The sequence below is a fragment of the Dipodomys merriami genome, unplaced genomic scaffold (assembly GCF_024711535.1).
Source record: "Dipodomys merriami isolate MVZ:Mamm:240054 unplaced genomic scaffold, mDipMer1.0.p SCAF_7, whole genome shotgun sequence".
Classification (NCBI taxonomy): domain Eukaryota; kingdom Metazoa; phylum Chordata; class Mammalia; order Rodentia; family Heteromyidae; genus Dipodomys; species Dipodomys merriami.
In genome coordinates this window covers 44,601,586-44,626,394 of record NW_027206290.1, presented here as the reverse complement: position 1 = coordinate 44,626,394, position 24,809 = coordinate 44,601,586, and the positions used below count along the sequence as shown (strand labels likewise).

General features: G+C 40.6%; 1 protein-coding gene across 1 annotated transcript in view; it reads left to right on the top strand.

The window, feature by feature from the left end:
* Gadl1 (glutamate decarboxylase like 1) overlaps nucleotides 1-24,809 on the top strand; it is a 215,218-nt gene that overhangs the window by 35,125 nt on the left and 155,284 nt on the right. Inside the window, exons 2-6 of the mRNA XM_070007528.1 lie at nucleotides 10,958-11,130; nucleotides 16,091-16,217; nucleotides 21,056-21,146; nucleotides 23,136-23,242; nucleotides 23,983-24,098. Of these exons, the coding sequence (XP_069863629.1) occupies nucleotides 10,958-11,130; nucleotides 16,091-16,217; nucleotides 21,056-21,146; nucleotides 23,136-23,242; nucleotides 23,983-24,098 (614 nt within the window). The remainder of the gene's footprint in view (nucleotides 1-10,957; nucleotides 11,131-16,090; nucleotides 16,218-21,055; nucleotides 21,147-23,135; nucleotides 23,243-23,982; nucleotides 24,099-24,809) is intronic.

The following is a 24,809-nucleotide window of genomic DNA, read 5'->3' as shown; positions in this document are numbered from 1 at the left end:
TGCCTGAGCTGCCTTCAAATCATGATCCTCAGATCTCAGCTTCCGGAGTAGCTAGGATTATATGAATTGGAGATAAGAGTCTCATAGACTTTGCTGCCTAGCTGGCTTCAAACTGATTCTTAGATTTCAGACTTTCTGAGTAGCTAGGAATACAGGTGTGAGCCTCTGGCACTCTGCTTACCTTCAGTTCTTAATTTTCCATATAATGGCAATACCGACACCTAACTCAACTTTCTGCAGTACCTCCTGATTCTCAGAAGGCCTTAGTGGTCTCAGGCTGCCTCCTTGGTGGCAGGTAATCCCCTCAAGCCCTGCAAGCATCTGTGGGATGAATCCCCAGGCCTTTTCCACAGCGCCTTCTCTCATTTACAGACAGATGCTGCCCCTGCAACAAACAAAAGTTCACGAGCAATCAGAACCCATAGGTATGCATGGCATACTTCTCTGCTTAGCTCCTGATGCTTTCTAGATCTCAAATCTCCTTGCCATAGTCTTTGTTTCTGCCCTATTATAACCAATTCAGTCAAACCCCTCTGTGACCTGAGTATACCAGCTCTAGCCTTTTAGACTTTTTTTCAGCTTTCCCTGCATCAGAAACAGGCTTCGGAATCACTAACTTCCTTTAATCATTCAAATCTCCAACTCGAAGTTATCAGTTTTTTCTTTCCTTGATTCCTGCATCCAATTAGTCAGCAAGTTCCTCAGCTTCACAGCCAAATGGCTTCCAAGTTGTATCCCTCACTCTATCTTCTCATGCTCTTCTGAGCTCTAGTCACCATCTCGAATTGCCTGGTCTTTTCTAGTAGCTTTCTAAGCAGTATCTTGTTTCTACATTGATCTTTATATGGCCTGAAGAATATGCTCTTACAAATGGAAACGAGCTCATGCTGTCTAAAACCCTTAGTGACTTCCGGTTGCTTTTAGAGGAAAGACTTGCCCGCAGTCTGCCCTTCCCAGCCTCATTTTATTCCTTCTTTCCTCTTTTCATTGCACTTGGGCTTTGCTAATATTTTTCTATTTCTTTTTGTTTGCTTGGTTTTGTACTGATACTGAGGCTTGAACACAGGGCATCACTCTCTTGCTTAGCTTTTTCACTCAAGGCTGGTGCTCTGTCAACTAAACTACACCTCTACTCTGGCTGTTGTTAGATTTTTCTCCCCAGGCTGGCTTTCAACTGTGATCCTCAGATCTCAGTCTCCTGAGTATTACAGGTGTTAGCGATAAGCATCCAGCTTATTTTTCTGGTTCTTGAAGAAGCCAATGTGTTGTTTTCATTTTCAGGTTCTTTCTTCCTGACCTTTCCATGTCTTTTCACATGTCTTAATTCAAACATCTCCTCTTCCAGAGCCCTTTTTATCTAACCAAATCTCAAATATATCTTTGTTTTTCTTTTACCGAGTCAGGTCATTTCCTCTAAAGCATTTATGAAAAGCTGCAATTGCCTTCATTATTCATCTGTTTGTTTCCTTATTACCCTATCCAACAACTTTCCTTAAGTAGCTGTGAATTTGTCTGTCTCTCTGTTCATAACACATCTAGGAGCATGTCACACTCTGCTGGACTGACAACTAGTACTCTTGCAGAGTGGTTAAATGAAGAGCAACCTCCAATGCCATGTATTGTGAAGACTTTCTGACTTTTGCAATCAGCAGCGCTGAATTTCAAAGTGGAATTTTAATGTGTATTTTGTCTGACTTTAGGTATAACACTTTATCCTTTCTGGATGGGATTCCCAGTTTTTCCTAATCATATCTTCTTTTGCTTACTGGATTTTGAAGTCATCATCTGTGTGTTTGATTCATATAGGAAGTTTCCCAACACTGCCAGCTCCAAAGTCTTGCACATAATAGGTGTTCAGTGAGTATGTCTTCATGAAAGTATGAATTTAAAAATGATCCATTCACTGTGCACTTCAGCTCAGGAAAATGTAACCCTAAAAAGAGACTAAGGAAATTGTATGCATGGAAAAAAATCATATTGTATGAAGTAAGCCAGGCCGAAAGAAATATAGATCCCATGGTTTCCTTCAGTTGTAATAATTAGTATATGTGTAGGATAGTATTAGCAGATGAGCAGAATAGCTCAATATCTATCTACATATGATCATATAAGATGATGTTAAGCAAAATGAACTTAAAGACATGGAAACAAGAGGTTTTTCTTTGTTGTTGTTGTTTTTAAATGTACTATGTGATTTCTTTTTACTTTTTTTTTTTTTTCCCCCTATGGCATATCCCCTGTTGCCACTGTATTTGATTTTGGTACCCTGGTATTGTATATACACTTATCTGAATTAGAGAATGGAAAGGGAGCAACAAAATTATGAGACAAAGGACAAAGGGTGAACCAAGGCAGCAGTGATACTCACAAGACAAAATGCTCAAAATGAACTGTACAACTTGGGGAGGGAAAGTGGGAGAAAAATGAGGAATGGGTAACAAGTTTGACAAGAAATGTACTCATTACCTTATGCATGTAACTGTGACCCCTCCGTACATCACCTTAACAATATAATGAAAAAAATGTATGTATTGTTTTCTCATTTAATTCTTTGGTTTCCTATTTGCAGTGTCACTCTCCAAGCCAAGGGTGATTGCACCATATTATAGGGCTATGTTCACAGTTGACATTTGTTGTCATAATACAGACTGTTGGTGTTTCTGCACCAACTGCCTTGTATTTGTTATTATTATTATTATTGCCTTCAGTAGGACTTGATCTTGGGGCCTTTATTTGCTAGACTGGTGCTCTGCCACTTGACTCATGATTCCACATTTTGCTGACTAATTTGAGTTTCAATTTCTTGGACTTTTTTGCCTGGGTTGGCTTTGAACTACAATCCTGTAGGTCTCAGCCTCCTGAGTAGCTAAAATTACAGGAACCACTGATTCCCAGCTGTTATTGCTATTTCTTAGCATTTGTTTATTTTCTATAGTCATCTTTTCTTCTAAAAATTTTATTTTTCTTTTTATCAGAATTGATACTTGAACTCAGGACCTCATGTTTACTAGGCAGGTTCTCTACCACTTGAGCCATATTCCCAACACTTAAGTCATCTTCTTTGTAGATTGTTTATTGTCACTCTTTCTTTGATATGTTGTTTCTCAGGCAGTAAATGTGGCTTGAAACAGGTGTGATTTGAAGGGGATGCCAGTAGTCTGAGGTTGGCAGTACCAGAGATATCAGTGAAACTAAGTATCTGTTCTTTAAGCCTATTAGAAGCTTCTTACCTGAAAATTTCCAGAGCAAAACAATACATGTTCAGTTTTTAAACACCCAGTTTTCCCTGGCCTTGTTCCCTCCATGCTCTCTTTCTAAAGTTAATCATTTGAGAACAGAGGATCTGTGGTGTACTTCCAAACCCAGGTACAAGCCTGAGGGCTCAGACTATTGCCATTCAAATATGGTAGTAGTAATAGTTAATATGGGCTAGCTGATGAGCTTTCCAGGCTCTGATCTTTGGCCTCTTTTGGTCCCAGTGTGAAGGCACTGAAGGGTTTCTTCACCTGCCAGCTAGGTGTTTGGATTTCCTATTTGTTCCATTGTACTTCCTTTTCTGTACATTGGAAGCAAGCATTATTTTTCTATTGCTAATTTTCACTTAACAAGGAGAGACTCAGATGGGATACTTTGTTCTAGTTGGCAGACTTTCTGACAAAACCCTAATGCTGTTACTATAACATCTAGCTGAGTACTGTGAGAGTTCACATAGATTCAGTCACATTAGCATTGTCTACTGTTCTTTACACTGTTATGGGCACTTGCCTTGAGGCTTAGGTGCATTCAAATGTGATTCAAGACAAGATCCTTGTCACTTTTCTGTTTTGCTGTTGAGAAACATAGATCACATGGGATTTTAAAATTGTGGTTAAGGTCATAGATAGCAGAGTTAGGATTTGAACTTTGATCCACCAAACTTTAAGGCTTGAGCTTAGGAATCCATTGAACTTGGAGTGAAAGCCAGATGACCAGAATCACAGTGTCCAGGGATGAGAATTATGCATTCATGTTTAGAGGTGGTAGGTCTACACTTAGGGTATTGTATAGGGCCTCATTTCATCGATGAAAATGAACTGGTTCCTACTGGAGATAATGGGCTATCAGAAATGATTGGAAATATTGTGGTAGTTTTAACTGGTAAAATGTGAAATTAGCCAGGTGCCAGCGGCACATGCCTATAATCCTAGCTACTCAGGAAGCTGAGATCTGAGGATTGTGGTTTAAGGCCAGCCCATGCAGGAAAGTCTGTGAGACACTTATCTCCAATTAACCACCTAAAAACTAGAAGTAGAGCTGTGGCTCAGAGTGGTAGAGCACTAACCTTGAGCAAAAATGCTCAGGGACAGTGTTCAGGCTCTAAGTTCAAGGGCTAGATGCTGTCCCTGAACTTTTGCTCAAGGCTAGCACTCTACCACTTGAACCACAGCTCCACTTCTGGCTTTTTGGTGGTTGATTGGAGATAATCTCAGAGACTTTCCTGCTTGAACAGGCTTCAAACCAAGACCCTCAGATCTCAGCCTCCTGAGTAGCTAGGATTACAGGCGTGAGCCACTGGGTCCCAGCGTGTTACTGCAGCTATTAAAAAAGAAGCAAATCTTGGGATTCAGGTGAATTCTCCAACACTGTGACTTTTCATGAAATTCTAAATCTGAATTCCAAATGTCCACATTAATTACATTCAAAAGATCATATTAGCCCCATGCTGGTGGCTTATGCCTATAAAAACACAGAAGCTCAAAGAACAGCATTTAGGCTCAGAGTTCAAGCCCCACGACTAGCAAAACAAACAAATAAACAAAACATTGTGTTGACTGGGCAACAGTGGCTCACACCTATAAGTGAACTCACAGTTAAGGAATTCCCAGTGAGACTTTGCAGTGAGTCTTTGGGAGGAGGGACTCAAGAAAGGACTCAGTTTCCATTTTTTTCTCCTGACCTTGTATGTGACACAGAGTAGTAAGTGACAGGTGGTTATTGAAATGATCAAATAGCTATTAAAGAATGAGAGAACATAGGCAACTGAAGAATTGAGAATTTGAAAATGCTTTAAAGTTCACCCAGAATAGCGATTTGCAAAGGCACCTACATATTCATGTATGACAGTACTGTTAGTACAAGTTAGAGTCCTTGCTAAAAGTTCAAATTCTGGCCAGGCATGGTGGCTCATGCTTACCATCCCAGTCATTCAGGAGGAAGAGGTCAGGAGGATTGCAGTTGGAGGTCACTCTGGGCAAAGTAATTAGCGAGATCTCATTTCAACCAACAAGATGGGTGTGGTGGCATACTTCCAACCATGTAGGAGATATAGGTTGAGTAGACCAGGCTGAATGTATGAGAAATTAAGAGATTCTAACAGGAAAACAAATGCAAGACAGGGCTGGATTGAGGCATGGCTCAAGCAGTGGAGTGCTTAAACAGCAAATGAGATGCCCTGGATTCAAACCCCATACCACAGGGAAAAACAAAGTTCAAATTCTGCTCCATCTATGAACAGAATCATTTGAGGACGAATCCAGCAATCTGAGTCTTCACTGGTTTATGCAGAGCCTTTCTAGCAGCTAGTGTACTATATTACCCAGCTTGTCTCTTGCTTTAAAGCTGATTGAGCTGGGGTATGGAGGGGTGATGTTACAGTGAGATCTTAGAACTTGGAACTGAGATTGGAACTCAGCTCATTTACTTGTGGTGTGTGTGTGTGTGTGTGTGTGTGTGTGTGTGTGTGTGTGTGTGTGTGTGTATGTGTATGAGATATTGGGAATGCCTGAGTAGACTTATGTAAAATGACTTCCTAGGTAATTCCACAGCCAATCAGTCCTTGAGAGCTGTGGGAAGTCAGTGTTTGAACTCTGTTTCCTGGGATGTCTATCAAATTGAGCTTTGTATCTTTTTTCCCTATGGGAGTTTGCAATCATCAACAAGAAATACAACCTCTACATGGATAACTGCAGTGGAAAGGAAAAATGTGAGGCATGTGGCTGACAGACTTGGTGGCCTTCTTGTGTCCTGCACCCCATTTGGGCAGCCCTGTCAGTGTAGTTCCTTGTCCAACTCTTCCACACCAGCAAAGTAGTCACGTGATCACTCCAAGCCCATCTCATTACTGTCGTAGCTTGCTGACGGTCACTCACAAGCTCCTTTACACATCACTGTACGTTTCTAGAGACAGCTAAGACCTGCTGCCATTTATTGTGCACTCTGTTCCAGGTACTGTTTCAGGCTTTACCTCTGTTTCTTCTTTCCATCCTTTGTCAAGAGAAAAGCACCTCCCTGTGCAACAGTATTTGAGATGGACTTACTGTTTGCTAAGAGTAGTTGTATCTCTAATCAAGGCAAACCTTGGGCTTGTATAGAATTTTAGGGAGGGCATGGGTTTGAGGGACTGATGGGAATGCAGGAGTGAGAATTTCATTCTATATAGGGTTGAATAGCCTTCATGGGGAAGTGTGTTCCCAGGGGAGGCTGTGGTTTGGGGCTGCTTCAGAAGAGCAAAGGACCAGCACTGGGAAAAAGAGAGAGGCTAGGAGAATGAGGAAGAGAGAGCATGGGAGAGAGAGAGAGAGAGAGAGAGAGAGAGAGAGAGAGAGAGAGAGAGAGAGAGAGAGAGAGAGAGAGAGAGAGAGAGAGAGAGAGAGAGAGAGAGAGAGAGAGAGAGAGAGAGAGAGAGAGAGAGGATCCTTTTATGTGTGGTTCCTTTAATAATCAGATGCTGTGAATAGCTGCCTCATTCTGAGCTCTTCTTTTAGTCCCCCTGTCTCTTCTCTGGCCCATCAGCTGTGTTGGACCATGGCATAGTTATTGGAGCTGATGATGCTGGTCCTGGCAGAATTGAGGACTGGTGATGCTCCAGGCAGAAGGCCTCTAACAGGGAGGAGGTCTCTACCCAGCACTTGGATACAGAGATCTTGATATTACTGCAGAACAGAATTCGAGAACACATCAAAGTAAAGATCAAGGAAGTTTATTAGTAAAAGCAAAGTAAAGAGAAGATAGATAGTCCACACCCAGACATGAGGATGGACACATCTGATAGCAAATACAGTGAGTGCTTTAGCACCCAGGTCTTTTGTGATATGAAAGGTTGGGGTTCAGTTCAAATTAAAATCACTTTAGAATAGGTGTTTTCCTTTGATGTGACACCTGGTACATTTATTCTCTCTTGTTGTTACATTTTTATCAATTGAGCTCAGAGACTCAAAGATTGACCTGCCTATTAAAGATGTCTGGGCATTCTTTCAAAGAAAGGATGGATTTTTTTCACTTACTCCTTTCAAGACAGATGTCCATGCTTGAAATAAGTAAAACTTTTAAACATATTCTATGCCAAGTTGGAACTATTTTCCCAAGTATTATTTTCTTCCAGGATAAGTACCTCTAAATCACGTATCAAGTACATTTTGTTTATTTTTCCACGATAAGTATCCTTAAGATACTGAGTGAGTTTCCGGAGCACACTAATTATTTGGGGCCATTAGTCAAGGCCAAAGGGAAAAAGAGCTGCTCTTTTTCCTTTTCTTTTTTTTCCCCTTTATTAATATTGCAGCTTATGAGGGGGTAGAAGGCTTAAAGCAAAGAAAACAGTGCTCTAATAGAGCTCTAATAGAGCTACTCATTTAAAAAACTTTATTGTTATTGGAAAGGTGATGTAGAGAGAGGTTACAGTTATGTAAGTCAGAGAAAGAGTGTGTTTCTTTTGAATAATGACACCCTCCCTTCCCTTGCTTACTCCCAGTTTTTCCCTCCCATCCCCATTTATTCATTGCTTTTTTTCCCTTGAGAAACAACAAAAAGTGGGCTAAAGACTTAAAGAGGGACTTCTTAGAAGAAGTTAGAATGGTCAATAGACCATGAAGAAATGTTCAACATCTCCAACCATTAAGGAAATGGAGCAATTCTTCGTACAAGTGCTTGTTTCTGAATTCCTGGCTACTATTTCTCATACTTCATTTTCTCTGTTCTACCCTGCCTCAGTATCTGCCCCACCTCCAGACAAAGAAAGGTGCCTTCTGCTTGAGTGGGTCCAGTCTCTTTCCTGTGAGCTCAGATCAGAAGCTTGCATGTAGACAGCTGGCCATAACAGCCCAGAGGCAGAGCCTTCCCACTGGCTGATAAGTCAATGGAGAAGAGATATCTACAGAACTCTACAAACTGCCTTGAATGCATTAGGGCTGGGCAGACAATGCTGAAGCCAGCAGACACAAACTTCTGTTCATCCTGAATGTGGCCTCTTAGGTGACAGCTAGGAGAGCATATTGATATATGGGTATCCTATGTCACATGGCATTATTTGCTATGCAGTACAGGGAGAGAAGCAAGCTAGTGGAGTAATTTGATCGCATGCTGTCCAGGTTCATTGAAAAAGACTTCCCCAAGAAAGGGATGTTTGAGAGGAGAATTAAGGCCCATGGTAGGGATCAGAGATGGCAGGCTGGGCAGTATGGTTGACAGGAAGAGGACAGTTTTTCTTTTGAAGTCTATGACGGTGACTTGGATGAGATGAGGAATCATAGTCAGAGCAGAGCACTTCTAGCTAATCATCTCACAGGGATGCAGGAACTACCCTGTGGAGAGGAGTCTACATGGCATGGGGGGGCTTGGCTAGGAGGCTACTGAAGAGATAAACATTGGATGGTGATTTGGACTGAGGATAGGTGGGAGTGGGAAAAGCACTCAAGTTCTGGATGTACTGGCTATGGGAGTTTCCTATACCATTTGAGAATTCCTTAACTTTACTCTAAGCTCTTTCAGTTAGAAAGATAGTTCCAAATTACATCCTGAGCAGACTACAGAGTCCCAAGGGTATGGGGACTAAGTTGTTCCAACCTGGACAAAGGCAGGTGAGGAGAGGCATGTGATTCCAATGATCAAAAGAATAAAATGTGATTACTGAGAAAAAGGCAGCTGAACTAGACTCAAGTCTTTATGGATTTCCTATGGTATTTTTCCCCTAGATAATTGTATGAATTATAGGGATCTCTTTCATCAGTTGTGTGAAGAGAGTGATGATTTAAATTTCACTGCTATTCTAGTTTCAAGTGGCTGTTTGACATTTAAAAATCTTATTGTGAGTGTTGGGGGGAGGGAAGGAGATGGGAAGGAAGACATACTCTGGGAGGTCTAAGAGCTGTTATAATTCCTTGGGCAATAAAAGCCTGAAAAATCTCACTTTTTCTATTTGCCTAATGATAGCTCTGCTTATTGACACAACCAGGGTTCCCAGAATAATTGCCCTCCTTCCCATTTTATTTCTAAAACACAGAAAACATTTTTTTGGGGAATGTCCCTTCAGATAAAGTGCAGTGCATCTTAAAGCTCAGTTCTGGGTGTGACATCTGACTGTGTCATAAGCCATGGCAGAGACACCTTTCCAGTAGAAGCTGATGGAAGATGGAAGAGGCAACGTGCCGCTGCCTGGGGTGAGGTGGAACCCACGTGCAAAGACCCCACTTTTTCCATGCACTAGCCACGGCTCTTCCTTCTTACCCCATATCTTCTTGGACACCATTTGTATTTGTTAATGACTGAACTAAAGGATGTCTCAAACGTTAACAGCATACTGTTAGAGAAATCAGTAACAATAGAAATTTTTATAATGTATAGAATCCTAGCTATTTAAGAGACTGAGATCTGAGATCAAAGCTAGCCTATGCAGGAAAGTCTGTGTGACTCATCTCTGATTAACCACCAAATAGCCAGAAGTAGAGGTATGGCTCATGCAGTAGAGCACCAGCTCTGAGTGAAAAACTAAGGGACAGCTTTTAGGTCCGGAGTTCAAACTCCAGCACACGTACACACACACACACACACACACACACACACACAGACACGCATGCATGTGCACCCACATACATACATACAACCGATCTTTCTTTACATGTGTGTGGAAATTTGAAAAGTGAACATTTGCGAGCCAAAAATTCTCCCTGATACTAAACAAGATGACACAGGAAAGAAAAATAGAACTTTGTATACAGAGCTCTGGTCAGAGCTTCATGCACTAGAGGAAGAAGTGGTTCCATTTAGCGAAGACCTGTGGTTCTGGAAGTAGCAGCTAGCTCTGCTTTGAAGCTTTCCATACTGACTTTCTCGAAGGTCTTCATGTGACCCCTCTCAGCTCTTTCTGTGATGCATAACCATCAAAATGCAGCATGGAGCTTACGAAATTCAGTCCAGAATCCATTCCACAAACTCATTAGTGCTTTGGTAAGAACAATTTGTGTATGACCAGGTGTTATGTTCTTACCAAAGCACAGAGGTAGCTTCTTTCTAGGCTCAGAAATGTTAAACAGATTTCCACAAGGAGAGGAAGGCCTAGGCTTGCTATCTCAATCATACAGCCTCTACACATTGTCCCAAGAGAACAATTATCATATACTTTATATCCAAGGACTCAGAGGTGAGGTTAATTCCAGGTAAAAATCCCATTCCTTTTGTCCATGACCAAGACCTCCCTTGGCCAGCTGTATTCCCTCCTGTGGTAGGAAGAGGGACTTGCCTCTGATAGCAGCTATTACACATTTGTAATGTCAGTCAGTCTTTTCCCTGGGGATGTTTTGTAAGCCATCTCTGATTATGAAAGGTATTTGTCTTTTCTTTCTTTCAATGCCATTGTCACAGGTTACACAATGGTAACCCTCCTGATCATACCCACTCTTACACATAGCCAGTGGTCATCATCCACACGGTGTGCTGATTCAGTTCAGTTCTGAGGGGCAAGTATCACCTGATGGATTTACTGCCCCACAAACTGGTAGTTTTGTGAAACTGTCTTAACTAGGCCATGACATTGTGTTCCATATGAAATTCACTCCAAATGGTACCTTCATATTAAATGATATCAAGCTGTTTGGAGTTGAGATAGTGATCCTCTTTGAGATAGTGATCCTCTTTTTTGGCCTGTGTTTTGCTATGTGAGCTGATTAGTTTACCTGTGGATCACAGTTTGTTTGTATGATTTCAGGAGACAATGAACAGCAAGAGATGTTGCCGAGGAAGAAGAGTGCTGTTCTGGTGGATGGAGTTATACTGAATGGCCCTACAACCAACGCGAAAGCAGGAGAAAAGTTCGTGGAAGAGGCCTGTAGGCTAATAATGGAAGAAGTGGTTTTAAAAGCTACGGATGTCAATGAGAAGGTAAATATGAAAACCTATTAGCTGGGTGTTAAAGGTACATGCCTATAATCCTAACTACTTATGAGGATTGCAGGTTTGAAGCGAGCCCCAGCAGAAAAGTCCACGAAACTCTTATCTCCGGTTGACCAGCAAAAAGCCAGAAGTGGAGATGTGGCTCAAGTGGAAGAGCTCCATCACTGGGGGGAGGGAACAACCAAGAATTTCAAGCTCTGAGTTCAATGACACATCAATGTGTGCTAGGCACACTTCCTTTCTTATTATAAAGATACTTTTCAGAGGGGTTACAGTTACATGAGTAAGGTAGTAAGTACATTTCCTAACAAGCATTGTTACACCTTTGTTTTCCCCCTAGTATCCCTTCCCTCCCCAGGCCCCCAACTCCTTCCTCCCCCACCAATAAAAAAGCACTCTCCACATGTATTGTTTTTTTATCTTTACACAAAGCTTAAAGAGATGGGCTATTTACTTTTCTCATTTTACAGATGGAGAAGGAGTGGGAACTGAAAGCATATAGGTCTTGTCCAAAGATCACAGACTAGCAAGTATCAGAGCTGGGACTAAAATCTAGGCAGTTTTGGCTTCAGAGTCTTCTCCATCTATTCCTAAAAACCACTCAATTTTCTTTTCGTACATTCAATACTTTCCATGTTGGAGGTGGATTACCAACAAATGAACGCATGGTAGATGCCCCTCTGTTATATTAGTAGAAATTAAATATCACTTAAAAATGATTATGAGTGTGGTGGTATTTGTTCTGAAATTTTGGTAATATGATATTGAGGGAATTAACACAATTCCATGCTCACAAGGCCTCTGAACATAGGATAGTTATGTTTAAGGCAAACCCACTGATGGTATTTTATTTATTTATTTATTTGATTATTTTAGTTTGTTTTATGTTTTCTTCCGTAGTCCTGGGGATTGAACCAGGGCTTCAGGCTTTCAAGAGCTCTACAACTTGAGCTATGCCCATTGACAGCATTTCTTTTTTTCCTCCTTTCCTGTCCTGTGCTCTCCTTCCTGGCCCTTCCATACCTTTCCTTTCCTTTCCTTTCCTTTCCTTATTTTTGTTTTTATTTTTCAGTACAGGAAGTGAATTCATTGCCTTTCAGTTGTTTTGATTGCTTTCTCTGTTGGTAGTCTATCACTTGAGCCACACCTCCAGCATGAGTATTTGCTGATACTCAAAATGGAGTCTTCCTGACTTTTTACCTGGCCTGGCTTTGAACTGTGATCCTCTGAATCTCAGCATCCTGAGTAGTTAAGATTATAGGTGTGAGGCAATAGCATTCAGCTGATGACATTTCTTTTCTTTTTTATATATTTTTTCCTTGTAACAATACTGTACAGAGGGGCTACATTTCCTACAGAGCTGGCATTTCTTATCCATCTAAATTCTATATTTATAATTGCACATTGTCTGGTCTTCTCTGTGTTTGTGAAATATTCTGGACATTGTTTTGGAGCACTCTGTTCCTTTGACAATATTTTTAAATTAACTTTCATTCAGTCACTATATATTTACTGTTAATATAACTGAGTTTAAAAGGCATTCAATTCAGCTGTGAAGTACATAAAGAAACAAAATAAATGCCCAGCTTTGCACAGAATTGGTAATTTAACTGGAAGGATACATCTTCCCTGGAGAATAAGACACAGTACAAAAGGGACAGATACTGTAGGTTTGAGGCGAGGCTTTTAGCGTTCACAGGAGAGTGGTCACGAGGGCTCTGGTACACAGGTAGGGACCTTTTTTTCTGTCAAGGGCCATTTGAATAATCATAACATTATTGTGGACCATACAAAATTATCAATAACAGCAGACAAGCCACAGGCAGCCAACATGACATATAAATAGCTGTCCCATCGTGTACCGAATGGACTTTATAGGGCCAAAAGATGGGCATTTGCCACCTCTCAAGACTGATGGGCAGAGAAAAAGTAAGGTGGGATGCTAATTTCTGAGATGTTGAAAAAAGCAGGAAGGAAAGTCATACAGCATTGCAGAAGGGCCCTAGGTATTTGACCTAGCAAGGGAACTTTTTTTTTTCATCTGGAAAAAGGGCTCACATAAGTGACCAATGAGAAGCAAAATGAGAAGGGAAGCTGGGTGCTGGTGACTCACATCTGGAATCTTAGCTAGCTACTCCAGGTGAGGTGCAAAACCAGCCAGGAAAGTCTGTGAGGTGAGATTCTTTTCTCCATTTAAATAACAGCAAGCTGGACGTGAAGCTTTGGCTGAAGTGGTAGAGTGCCATCCTTGAGCAAAAACACTGAGTTCAAGTTCCAGTACCAGCACTCCCCCCCCCAAAAAAAGAGGAGAGGCTTGTGACCCTAAATTACCAGCAAGACCAATAAGGAATCCAAAGTCGGTCACAATGTAGTGGATGTGCAGGCTTTCTAGTCACATGAAGTAGGGGTAAAAGCTATTTGGAATTGGTGTAGGTGGGTAAAGTTTATATACCTCTAAATTTGCTCACTTAAAAAAAAAAACAAATCCCACACTTTGGAAGGTGTCTCTCCAGTAGACCTTCATTCTCAGCCACTGGAAAAAAAAAGTGCTATGATTCATGAGGTTTAGGTAGTCATATGACAATCATTCTGATCAAGATCTGAAAATTTCCATCTTCTCTTAGGGCCTTGTTCTTGCTAGGCACATGCTCAACCACTGAGCTGTGCTTCCAGCCCTTGATACATCAGTGATTTTTGCTATAATCTAATGTCTCCTTTTTGTCTAGGCCAGAGGTTGGGCTATAATCCACCTATTTCATGCTTTCCATTGTAACTGGCATTGACTGCTATCATGCACTTTTTTTTTGCCTGGGTTGGCCTGGAACTTCAATCCTCCTGATCTCAGTCTCTCATGTAGCTGGAATAACAGGCACACCCCACCCACCCAGATGTTGGTTGAAAGGGGATCAAGCCCAAACTGACTTCAGACCATGATCCTCCTAATCTCAGCTTCTCGGGTAGCTAGGATTATAGGTGAGAGCCACTGGCTTCTGGCCACAAAGGAACTTTGAAAGGCTCTCTACAGTCCCTCATTTCCTCTACTACTTTACCTCCTACCCTCTTACTCTCACCTCTGTTCCTACCTGTATGCCAAACTGCTCTTTTCAATATTCCTTCTTGGAATGATTCCTATGCTTACTTTGTCTTTTTCCAATTTGACTTCTCAACTGTGTTTGGCAGTAGAGCTGTTACAAGCAGCCATTCTTCTTCCTTTGGGCATCACCTGTTGTTCTTTAGCTCCTCCTTCCTCTCTGGCCTGTCTTCCACATGTCATTTCTTCAAGGGCTGATGTTTTGGGGACTCCTGGGCTCTCCTCTCCTCCCTATAGGTTCTCTGAGCCATGTCATTTGTCTGCCAGTGTGTCACCAAAGTACACCCTGGGACTCTCTCTTGTCCTTCATGCAAGACTCACACTGACAGCTACATCTATTTTGGATGCTTGAAACTCCTCACTCTATCTATTCCCAAATAGATCTTTCTGTAGCCCCACTGCCACCTGCAAACTCTGTATCTAAGATAGAAGATACAGGGATAGAATTGGTCAATTCCTCTTCTCACCTTCAATATTGAATTGATTTCATTTCCAAAGGTTACTTATTCCGCATTTTTAATCCTTCTGGGGACTCTGTACTTTATGTCTGTTTGCCCTCTCAACCAGATCACCATTGCCTGATTTATTATAGCTATTATTCTTTTACTTGGAATCTCCACATAGGAAAGCAAGTGAACATTCAAAACATAGACATGGTCATTTTATTCTTCTATCCTAAACATTACCTTCTTTAGAACTAAGCAAAATTCAGTAATAATCCCAGAAGGCCCCCACAATGCAACTTGCTTTATTTCTCCACATACTCATTCATTTAGTCTATACATCTCTATTGAGTGTGTTGAATATAGTAGGTTGTGTTAGTTATTGGGATCTGTGTATGAGCAGACAGGCCTCTGCTCTCCAGGACATTATATTGAACTAATAGACAAGTGAGTACCACACTGTGTATCTGAATATGACAAGGACTAAGGCATAAAAGAGAGTGAAGAAAGCCAGGGAGATAGATGGAGATTAGGTAGGTAATGACAGGTGATAGATTTTGTTTGTTGTTTTTACATTTTTTGTTGTTGTTATAAAGGCAATATACAAAAGAATTGCCATTTCAGGGGTAGTCGCTTTTAAGTCAGAGGTTCAGGGTTACTGTCATTGAGAAAGCAACATGTTTGAGCAAGTTTTGAGCAAAGGGAAGGAGTTAGCTCTAAAGGTGTTTGAAGGAGAAGCATTCCATGCCAGGGGCACAGCCATATGGAGACTCGAAGGTGAAACTATGCACAGTGTGCTCAAGGAAATGGAAACGACCCTTCCAGGAAGTAAGTAGAGCTCAAAGAGACTGGTGGGGTGCTGCAGCTGGGGAAGGCAGCCATGCAGGATCCATGTGCATCCTTGTGAAGACTTTAGCTCTTACTTTGAAGAAGCCAGTGGATGCATTTGGCTTCAGATAAGAGGATCACTCTGACTGCTAGTTGGTAGATTGTGTGGTGTAAGGGTACCTGCACAGAACAAACTTAGGGAGCCATATAAGAGGCCAGCTCTGCTAATAAACATCTTTCTTCCTCAAAGGTCACACTTCAGCCATACCAAGCATACTCAGTTTTCCAGAGATGCAGAAAGCTCTTTGCTTTACAGCTTCTTGTCACTGTATCCTCTGACCTCGGCTTAATTCATTCTTTGAATTTGTGTCACAACTCTGACATGGGCCCTCCAGTAGTCCTTCTCTGGCCATGCCCAGCTCAGATGCCCCCTCACTGGTCACATCGATATCTGTGCTATGTTATAGCTCTTTTTGTGTCTCCCACTATCTGGAGCTTCATAAGGTTGAGTCCCAGCTGCTTACTTCTTCTCTGTCCTGGGCTGGACTGGGTGTGTGGTTAACAGTGTGTTGTGCTCAACCTCCAGGTGTGTGAATGGCAGCCTCCTGAACAACTGAGACAACTCCTGGACTTGGAGATGAGGGACACCGGAGAGCCACATGACCGGCTCCTGAAACTCTGCCAAGATATCATCCACTTCAGTGTCAAAACCAGTAAGAACTCCAGCTTACTCCCTGAGGTGTTCTTGACAAGCCCTGGCACTTTTCATAAAGCTAAGAAAATCTTTATGGGATACCAAGCCTGGATAAAAAAAAAAGTAGAGATTCTGATGTTTTTGCAATAGTCCATTTAATCCCTAATTCCATTTTCCCACCAAGGGCTATGATGTATAGATAGGAAAACTGTTGGTGTGTTATAATTTTTGATTTTTATTTTTATAGTACTGGAGTTTGAATTCGGTGCCTTATACTTGCTAGGCAAGCATTTTAACTACTTGAGCTACTACCCTATCTCTTTTTACTTTATTTTTCAGAAAGGGTTTTATACTTTTGACTGGGAGCCATCTTGGATTGTGATCCTCCTATTGATACCTCCTACATAGCTGATATTATAGATGTGTAACATCATGCTTGGCTTAGAGAGTGTTTTTCATATAAGTAGGAATATTTTTATTCAGGAGACATGGATTAACTCTTGGCAGTTGCTAATTACTAAATTAGTCTATCAAATCTGGTAGGACAAAAAGTACTCAAGGCAGATGTAAGAAAAATGAGTATGTGGCAAATTTTGCAGGAATGCCTCACAGTAACCCACAACCACTATCATTTCTTGTGAATATGCTGATGTGATGTCAGCCACACACTGAAATGCAATGTTTGACTAAAGTGCCCTATTCACCTAGAGAACAAGTCTTAACCGTGAGAGAGTAACTTACCAAAACATTCATGTCTCAGCTGGGCACAGATGGCTCACAGCTATAATCCTAACTGCTTCAAAGGCTAAGATTTGGGGGATCACAGTTTGAGCCTAACCCAGGAAGAAAAGTTTGTGAGACTCCATTTCAAAAATAGCCAGCCAAAAGGGCTGGTGGTGTGACTTTAAGTAGTAGAATGTCAGCCTAGTAAACATGAGGTCTAGAGTTCAAGGCCCAGTACCTGAAAAAAAGAAGTCATGTCTTAGTGTGTTGTGAAGGTGATCCATTACTTAAAACTATGCAGGCATTACACTTTGGGAATTCTGACACTGGACTAAATTTAGTGAAAAAGTATCATAGAATCAGGCTACAAATAATTGGATTAGGTTCCCCTGGGAAAGACTTATATGTGTTTCAAAAAAAATTCAGCGTTTCAAAAAAATTCAGCGTTTCAAAAGCAGAGATACATATCTTATTATTATAGTGCATGTCAGAAGTGGAGAATGACATTTAATGCAGTAGATTTTTTGGTTTACTGGTTATTTTCCATAACGTTACCATGGAAATCAATCATAAATTAACACAGAACTTAAAAAAATCTTATTAAAATTACTTGTGGCAAAGTCTGGCTTCCTTTGCCAGATGAGAGAGAGAGTTTTCTATGTTTTAATGGAAAAGATATTTTCTTTTGAGCTTTGTTTTTTTCTGGAGCTCTTTTTCCTGATCTATTGGTGTTGAGAAAGAGGGTGAGAATGGAGAGAGGGGCGAGGGTGAGCAGAAAGTAAAAACAAGAGTGGGTGAGAAAGACAGACAGAGAGAGAGAGACAGAGAGAGATAGAGAGACAGAGAGATAGAGACAGAGAGACAGAGAGACAGAGAGGCAGAGAGAGGGGGAAAGGGAGAACACTACACTGAATTCTATAATTTGTATCAAAGGGTCACTAGTTAAGTGCTTCCAAAATGCTAAAATAATCACTAGCTTGAATGTCAAGCCAAGCCAGTTAGTCTGTTATTGTGTAGCAATGTTTATACTGTACAAAGCCAAGAACCTTTATGAGACTTTTTCCATGAGAAAAAAATAAGACAATTGGAATTTGACATGGGTTCTTGAAAGGAGGCTGTGTTTGAAATAAGCCAAATCAGAAAGTATATGTAAACAGGGTACTGGTGACTTACTCCTGAAATCCTAGATAGTCAGGAAGCTGAGAATTGAGGATATTGGTTCAAAATCAGCCTGAGCAAACAAATCCATGAAATTCTTATCTCCAATTAACTAACAAAAAGCCAGAAATTGGGGCTGGGAAGGTGGCTTAGTGGTAGAGTGCTCGCCTAGCATGCATGAAACCCTGGGTTCTCTATTCCTCACTACCACATACACAGAAAAAGCCAGAAGTGGCGCTGTGGCTCAAGTGGTAGAGTGCTATGCTTGAGCAAAAGAAGCTCAGGCACAGTACCCAGGCCCTGAGTTCAAATCTCAGGACTGGTAAAAAAAAAAAGCCAGAAATGGAGATGGGGCTCAAGTGGTAGGGCACCAGCTATAAGCTGGGGGACAAAAGTGAGAACTCTGGGCCCCTGAGTTAAAGCCCTAGTACTAGCACCCACCCAAAAAATTATATGTAAGTTGTATAGCAAGTCACATGTCACTTCTACACTGTCATGTGGCCCAGGATCAAAAACATACGAAGGTCATTTGTGGATGCCATCTCAGAGCGACTCCTGTAGGAGAGTAAAGTGCATCTAACAGGAGGGAAATTAATTAATATTTTTAGAAAACAAAGGCAGCAGACAGCAGCACTGGACAGACATAGTCAGATCCATTTCTCAAGGGTTCTGGTTGAATGTGTGGTTCATGGAAGAGTTTTGGGGTGCTGGTTGACCACACCTGTAATCCAGCTACTCAGGAGGCTAAGATTGGAAGATCGTTCTTCAAACTCAGCTCAGGCAGGAATAGTCCCCTGAGACTCTTACCTGGAATTAACCACCAAAAAGCTACACATGGAGCTGTGGCTCAAGTGGTAGAGTGCCAGACTTGAGTGAAAAAGCTAAGAGAAAGCACCCAGGCCCTGTGTTCAAACCCCAGTACCAGCACACACAAAAAAAAGAGTGGGTGCAGCAAGAAAGACAAACAGGATACAGCAAAGCTCAAAAGAAGGCATGCATGTTTTACTTAGAAGCATTGTGCTTCATGAAGGAGTTTTGTTTCTCTTTTATGTAACCATGTTTTGAATATTTTTAAAATTGAGGTGTTACTTATAGTCAATAACATGTATAAATCTGAAGCACTTAGCTCAGTGAACCGCATGTGTGTCATTCCACAAATCATCACACAGACCATCTTCACTCATTTCTAGCACTCAAAAGTCCCTCAGCCTCTGTCCACCACAGCGCCTTCTCTAGGGCATCCGCAATCTTCCCCTGGAGCTCCACTTGTGGCTTTTCTGAGTTTGAATGTCATGAGTAGAATCACACTACGGATACTCTCTCCTGGATAACAGCTTCATTTATGTTATTGCCTTATCAACAAGTTTGTCTTGTGACAGTACTAGGGCTTGAACTCAGGGCCTTGCTTCCTGGCTTAGCTTTTATACTCAAGGATGATGCTCGACCATATGAACGACAACTCCACTTCAGCCTTTTTGCTGGTTAATTGGAGATAAAGAATCTCAGGTACTTTCCTGCCCAGGCTAGCTTCAAACTTAGCTCCTGAGGAGCTAGGATTACAAGTATGAGCCACTGGTACCCAGATGACAGGTTGTTTTGTTTGTGATTACTATACAGGTGAAAACTTAGTGCCTTGTGTGTGTTTTCTTTTTACATTTTAATCGTACATATTAGTTGTAGAAAGAGGTTCCATTGTGCTATTTCCCTACATACATACAGTACACCCTAATCAAATATACCCTTTCTATTATTCTACTGGGTACTCACTCACTCCTCTGAAAAGAACATTGTTAGTTTTTATTACTTTGTTTTCATGCCTGTGTATAAAGGACTTCAACCACATTCACCCTCCTTCACTCTTTCCTTTCACTCTTTCTCCTCCTGCTGGTATCCAGCTCCAAACAGAGCCTGCTTATCATTCCGGTCATTTATTTATTTTTGTACTTTACTTTAAAATTATCTTTTAATAGTTGTATGAAGGGATTGCAATTCAACATGGTGATTTATACGTATAATGCCTGTTAGTCAGTGTCACCCCTTCCAGCATTCTGCTCCCCATCTATCCCAACCCCACACATCGCCTCAAATTGGCATTCATTTCTAAAAATTAAATTTCTAAAAACTAACTTTTCCATAGGAGAGACAACATATGATATTTGTCTTTCTCAATCTGCCTTGTTTTACTTGACATAAAGATTTTTAGTTCCATTTACTACTTTCCTGCAAATGACAGAATTTCATTCTTCTTCATGGCTGAATTGTGTTTATATATCACAGGTCTTTATCCACTATCTGTTGTTGGATAGACCCCATATCTGACAATTGTAAATAGTGCTGCTATAACATGGGTGTGTAGCTATCTTGATTATAAGCTGACTTATTTTCTTTCAGATATGCCCAGGATTGGCATAGCAGTATCATATAGAAATTCTACTATTAGCTTTCTCAGAGAACACTATACTGATTTCCATAGTGGCTATAGTAATTTACTACAATCATCTATGTATGAGGATTTTTTTTTCCCTCCATATTCTCACTAGCATTTGTTGTTGTTTGTTTTCTTGTTGATGGCCGTTCTGACTGGGGTGAGATGGAATCTGTGTCTTTTTTTTTTTTTTTTTGTTCTCGGTCATGGGGCTTGAACTCTGGGCTTGAGTACTGTCCCTGCGCTCTTCAGCTCAAGGGGAGCACTCCACCGCTTGAGCCACAGTGCCACTTCTGGTTTTCTAGTGGTTTAATGGAGATAATAGTCTCATGGACTTTCCTGCCCTGGCTGGCTTTGAACTGTGATCCTCATCTCAGCCTCCTGAGTAGATAGTGAGCCACTGGAGCTTAACTGTTATTTTTTTTTTAATGTATTCATTAGCTATTTGTACTTTTTCTTTTGAAAGCTGTTCATTTGTCCATTTTAGTTGGATTATTAGTCATTTTGGTGTTTAATATTTGGAAGCTGAATATCTTATTTTAAATTTATAGATCACCCAAGATTTTTTAACCAGTTGTATGCTGGCCTTGATTATTATTCCTTGGTGGCTCGATTCATGACGGAAGCACTGAACCCCAGTATGTAAGTGACGTGTAACTGGAATTTCACTGGGAATATGGGTTAGAGATGCTTTCTTTCTAAGCAGATGACATTTTATTTCTCAAATGTTCATCTATGTTTTTTGTGCTTTTTTTTGTGCTCTTTGTGCTCTTTTACCATTAATAATGGGTAGTCTTAGGCCACCAAGCAGTAGTTGAGGAGCTGTTTGGTGGAGGCTGTTTTCATGAACTGGTTCAGCAGCATCACCATCTCCATTTAGGAAATAAGAAAATGATTTAAGCTGTTTTCCATTCATTCCTGGAGGCAAAGCTGTGCCATTACTAAACATTAGAGACTTAAATAGACCTTGACTCTCCCTTGTGAAGCACAGAATCTAGTGAAAGAAAGAGACAATCGAGGCACATGGTATTAATATAAAAATTAATGTGAAATTCTCACTCTTATGCAATGGAGAGTTGCCCTATACTATAAATAAGAACAGATTTCCTAGTTGGGAGTTCAGGAACATCGTCTCTTAAAAAACTGACAAGTATGAGCTGAAAAAGAAGACAAATGAGTTCTACGTAATGGTAACTGCATACCCCAATGTCCCATAGTGGGAGGCAGCAGGCTGTACACAATGAACTGAAAGGTCAGCTAACGGAGTAGTGGAGTGGAGTAGAGGACACAAGGGGAGAGATGGAGAAAAGCCAGGCGTTCAGGGCCTCATGGACCTCAACTATTCCAGATACATTGAGAAGCCACTGGAGATTTCTAGTCATTTGATGAAATTTGTTAATACATTTGTTATTAATTTGTTCTAAAAATTATGGCAAGTATATTGGAGGGGGCCCACTAGGATGTTGCTTCCTTAGTCAGGTAGTTTTCACTTAGATGGAAGTGAGAAAGAATAGGAAAAATGTGAGTTTAGAAGATAAAACATTAAAAAAATCTAGATATATGTTGGGCCTTGGAAATAGGACAAGTGGGTGGTTTCTGAGATACTGTTTAGGTTCCAGAAGTTCATTGCTGTGTCTGTGGACTTTCACTGACATAGGAAGCACTAGATGAGGGGGCCAGGGGATGAGACAGTGTCAAGAAGTTTATTTGCAACGACAGGTGTTTGAGTTGGCAGTGAATTTAAGATATCCAAGAGAACTGGATGCAACCGTTTGGTATCCCTGGGAAGGTATTTGAGGTAGACTTCAGTAGACAGGCTGATTATTAAGGGTTACTCTTGCGGTCCATATGAGGGACATGGAAGAAGATGGTTTGTATGTCTAAGCCTATTGCCTATCACTGCTGGCCCTCGGACATCTTTGCAGTGACCCATCATCCAGGGTCAAAGGTACAGGAAAGACTTTAGCCTTGGGACAGGCATTTCCCTGAAGCTGAGTCCATCTTAACAGAGCCAACATAGTTCTCTGGTGCCAGTAAGTCCTTCAGTGACAGCGGACTGGGACAGAGATTGGTAATAAAAGCATCACAGGATAAGAGATGCCTCATAGAATATGTCCATCTGTATGGAACAAGAGTACAGCAGAGGAAGGTGGAATTCAGAACAGGTGGCCTCCGTGTAGGCTAGGCTTTAGCATTGTTAGTGTGTTCAGAGTAGTAACCTAATACTAACCTGGTTACCAAGACAACAACTACTCTTTGGCATCAGCACCCAGTACAGTAGTCAGAGCATGTGCAGAGTGGAATGCCAACTGCCCATGTCTGATACACAGAATCCCAATGTCCTGCATTTTTCTCTCCCATGGAATTAAAGATGTCTTCTAAACTGGAAGTGACTTGCATATCCCTAAGGCCTCGAGCCTTTAGAGTAGTCATCTAATTATGACTAGGACAGTCACTGAGGGAAGTAATCCATTTATTCCATATCCATTTATTCCAATGGATAAATTTCCAAGGACTACCTACACTTCTGTGTCCACTGGTTGAAATAAAACTTGCTCTATATTTCTTGGGACACCGAAGGGATGTTTGGACTGCAGTCATAGAAGTGAAGTGTTTTTTATATCTGTCTAGTTATACGTATGAGGTGTCCCCAGTGTTTCTGTTAGTGGAAGAAGCAGTTTTGAAGAAAATGATTGAATTTATTGGCTGGAAAGAAGGCGATGGAATATTTAACCCAGGTGAGTACAAACAGTTACTTCTATCCTGCATCCACTCTGAGCATCTAAAAATGTATTCCTATGAGGGAAAACTCCTTGCAGACTTACACAGTATACAAAGTTAAACATTAAAAAAATGCTACCTGGTAAGCCTGTAGCTGGCACTTTCTCTAAAATGATCATAATTTGCATAATGCTAATTCAGTGGCATGCATACTTAATGAATGAGATGTCTACATTTTAGTACTTACATATCTATAATCTCAGATTTAAATCTAATATAAATGAAGTTTTCTACTATTGAGAATTTGGAAAGACAAGGATAAATCCTTCAATATTTGCAATCAGTTTTATTTGAGAAGGTTCCCAAATCACATTTATCTTATAATCCTTTTTGTAGAGCCAACGATAAACAGGTACTATTGTTTCAATTTTATTGTGTAGACAACAGATGAAAAAAAGACTTAACTCTGGATCATTGGCTACTAAATCTGGAGCTCTTAGATTAAAATTTTTAGTTCAGAAAAAAACTGGAATGAGTGAATAGAGCAGAAATTTCCATCTTTGCTAAGATGGAAAAGTTCTAGAATTAGAGATTAAGCAGTGGGTAAGAGGAGCATTAAGAGTAATGAGGGGTTGTATTTAGATGAATTTCAAAGTGACTAGAAGAATTCTGACCATTCATGTTTTGCATTACATTTGGTGCTTTGAGTGCTAAATCTTCATGTAATAAATATGACATTTTAATTTTGTTTTTGCAGGAGGTTCAGTGTCCAATATGTATGCAATGAATTTAGCTAGATACAAATATTGTCCTGATGTTAAAGAGAAGGGGCTGTCTGGGTTGCCAAGATTCATGCTTTTCACATCTGCAGAGGTAAAATAGTCTTCTTGTTGACAGATACATTGCTTTAGCTGAGAATGCATTATTTTAAAAAGCTTGTTTATTTGATCAGTCTTGCTGTGACTTTCACCTATCCACATGTGATTAATATGCCTGAGTATAATCTAGATTTGCATTCCGGGAGAGATCCTGATGAGGTTGGAAGCAACACCCCTGAACTCCAATTTCTACTTTACTTAAAATGCGTAGTTTGTAACATTTTAAGGAAAGAACATTTCACTTGAAAGTATTTTTTTTTTCTTTGAGTGTTTATTAGAACTCAAATCATCACTGCTGATCTGAGATGTTTTCTCCTCTCAGTTCCTTGTAAATTCACTTTGATTGGCTAGCATGAGGAGATATTGAGTAATAATCAACCACACACACACACACACACACACACACACACACACACACACACACACACACACACACACAGAGGAGCTCCTATCTCTTATTTTACCTGCAATAAATTCAAGGTCAAGTATAGCTAAAAGCACTGACATGGAGCTAGGCTTCCCAGATCAAGTTCATTTTCTAACGACCTCAGTAACCTTTGATAAGCTGATAGTCTCTACATCTCTTAGATAGATAGATAGATAGATAGATAGATAGATAGATAGATAGATAGATAGATAGATAAAAACCTATATCTGTAAACCTTTGTATTTAATACCTTATCCTCAAACTCAGTAGCTTAGAAAT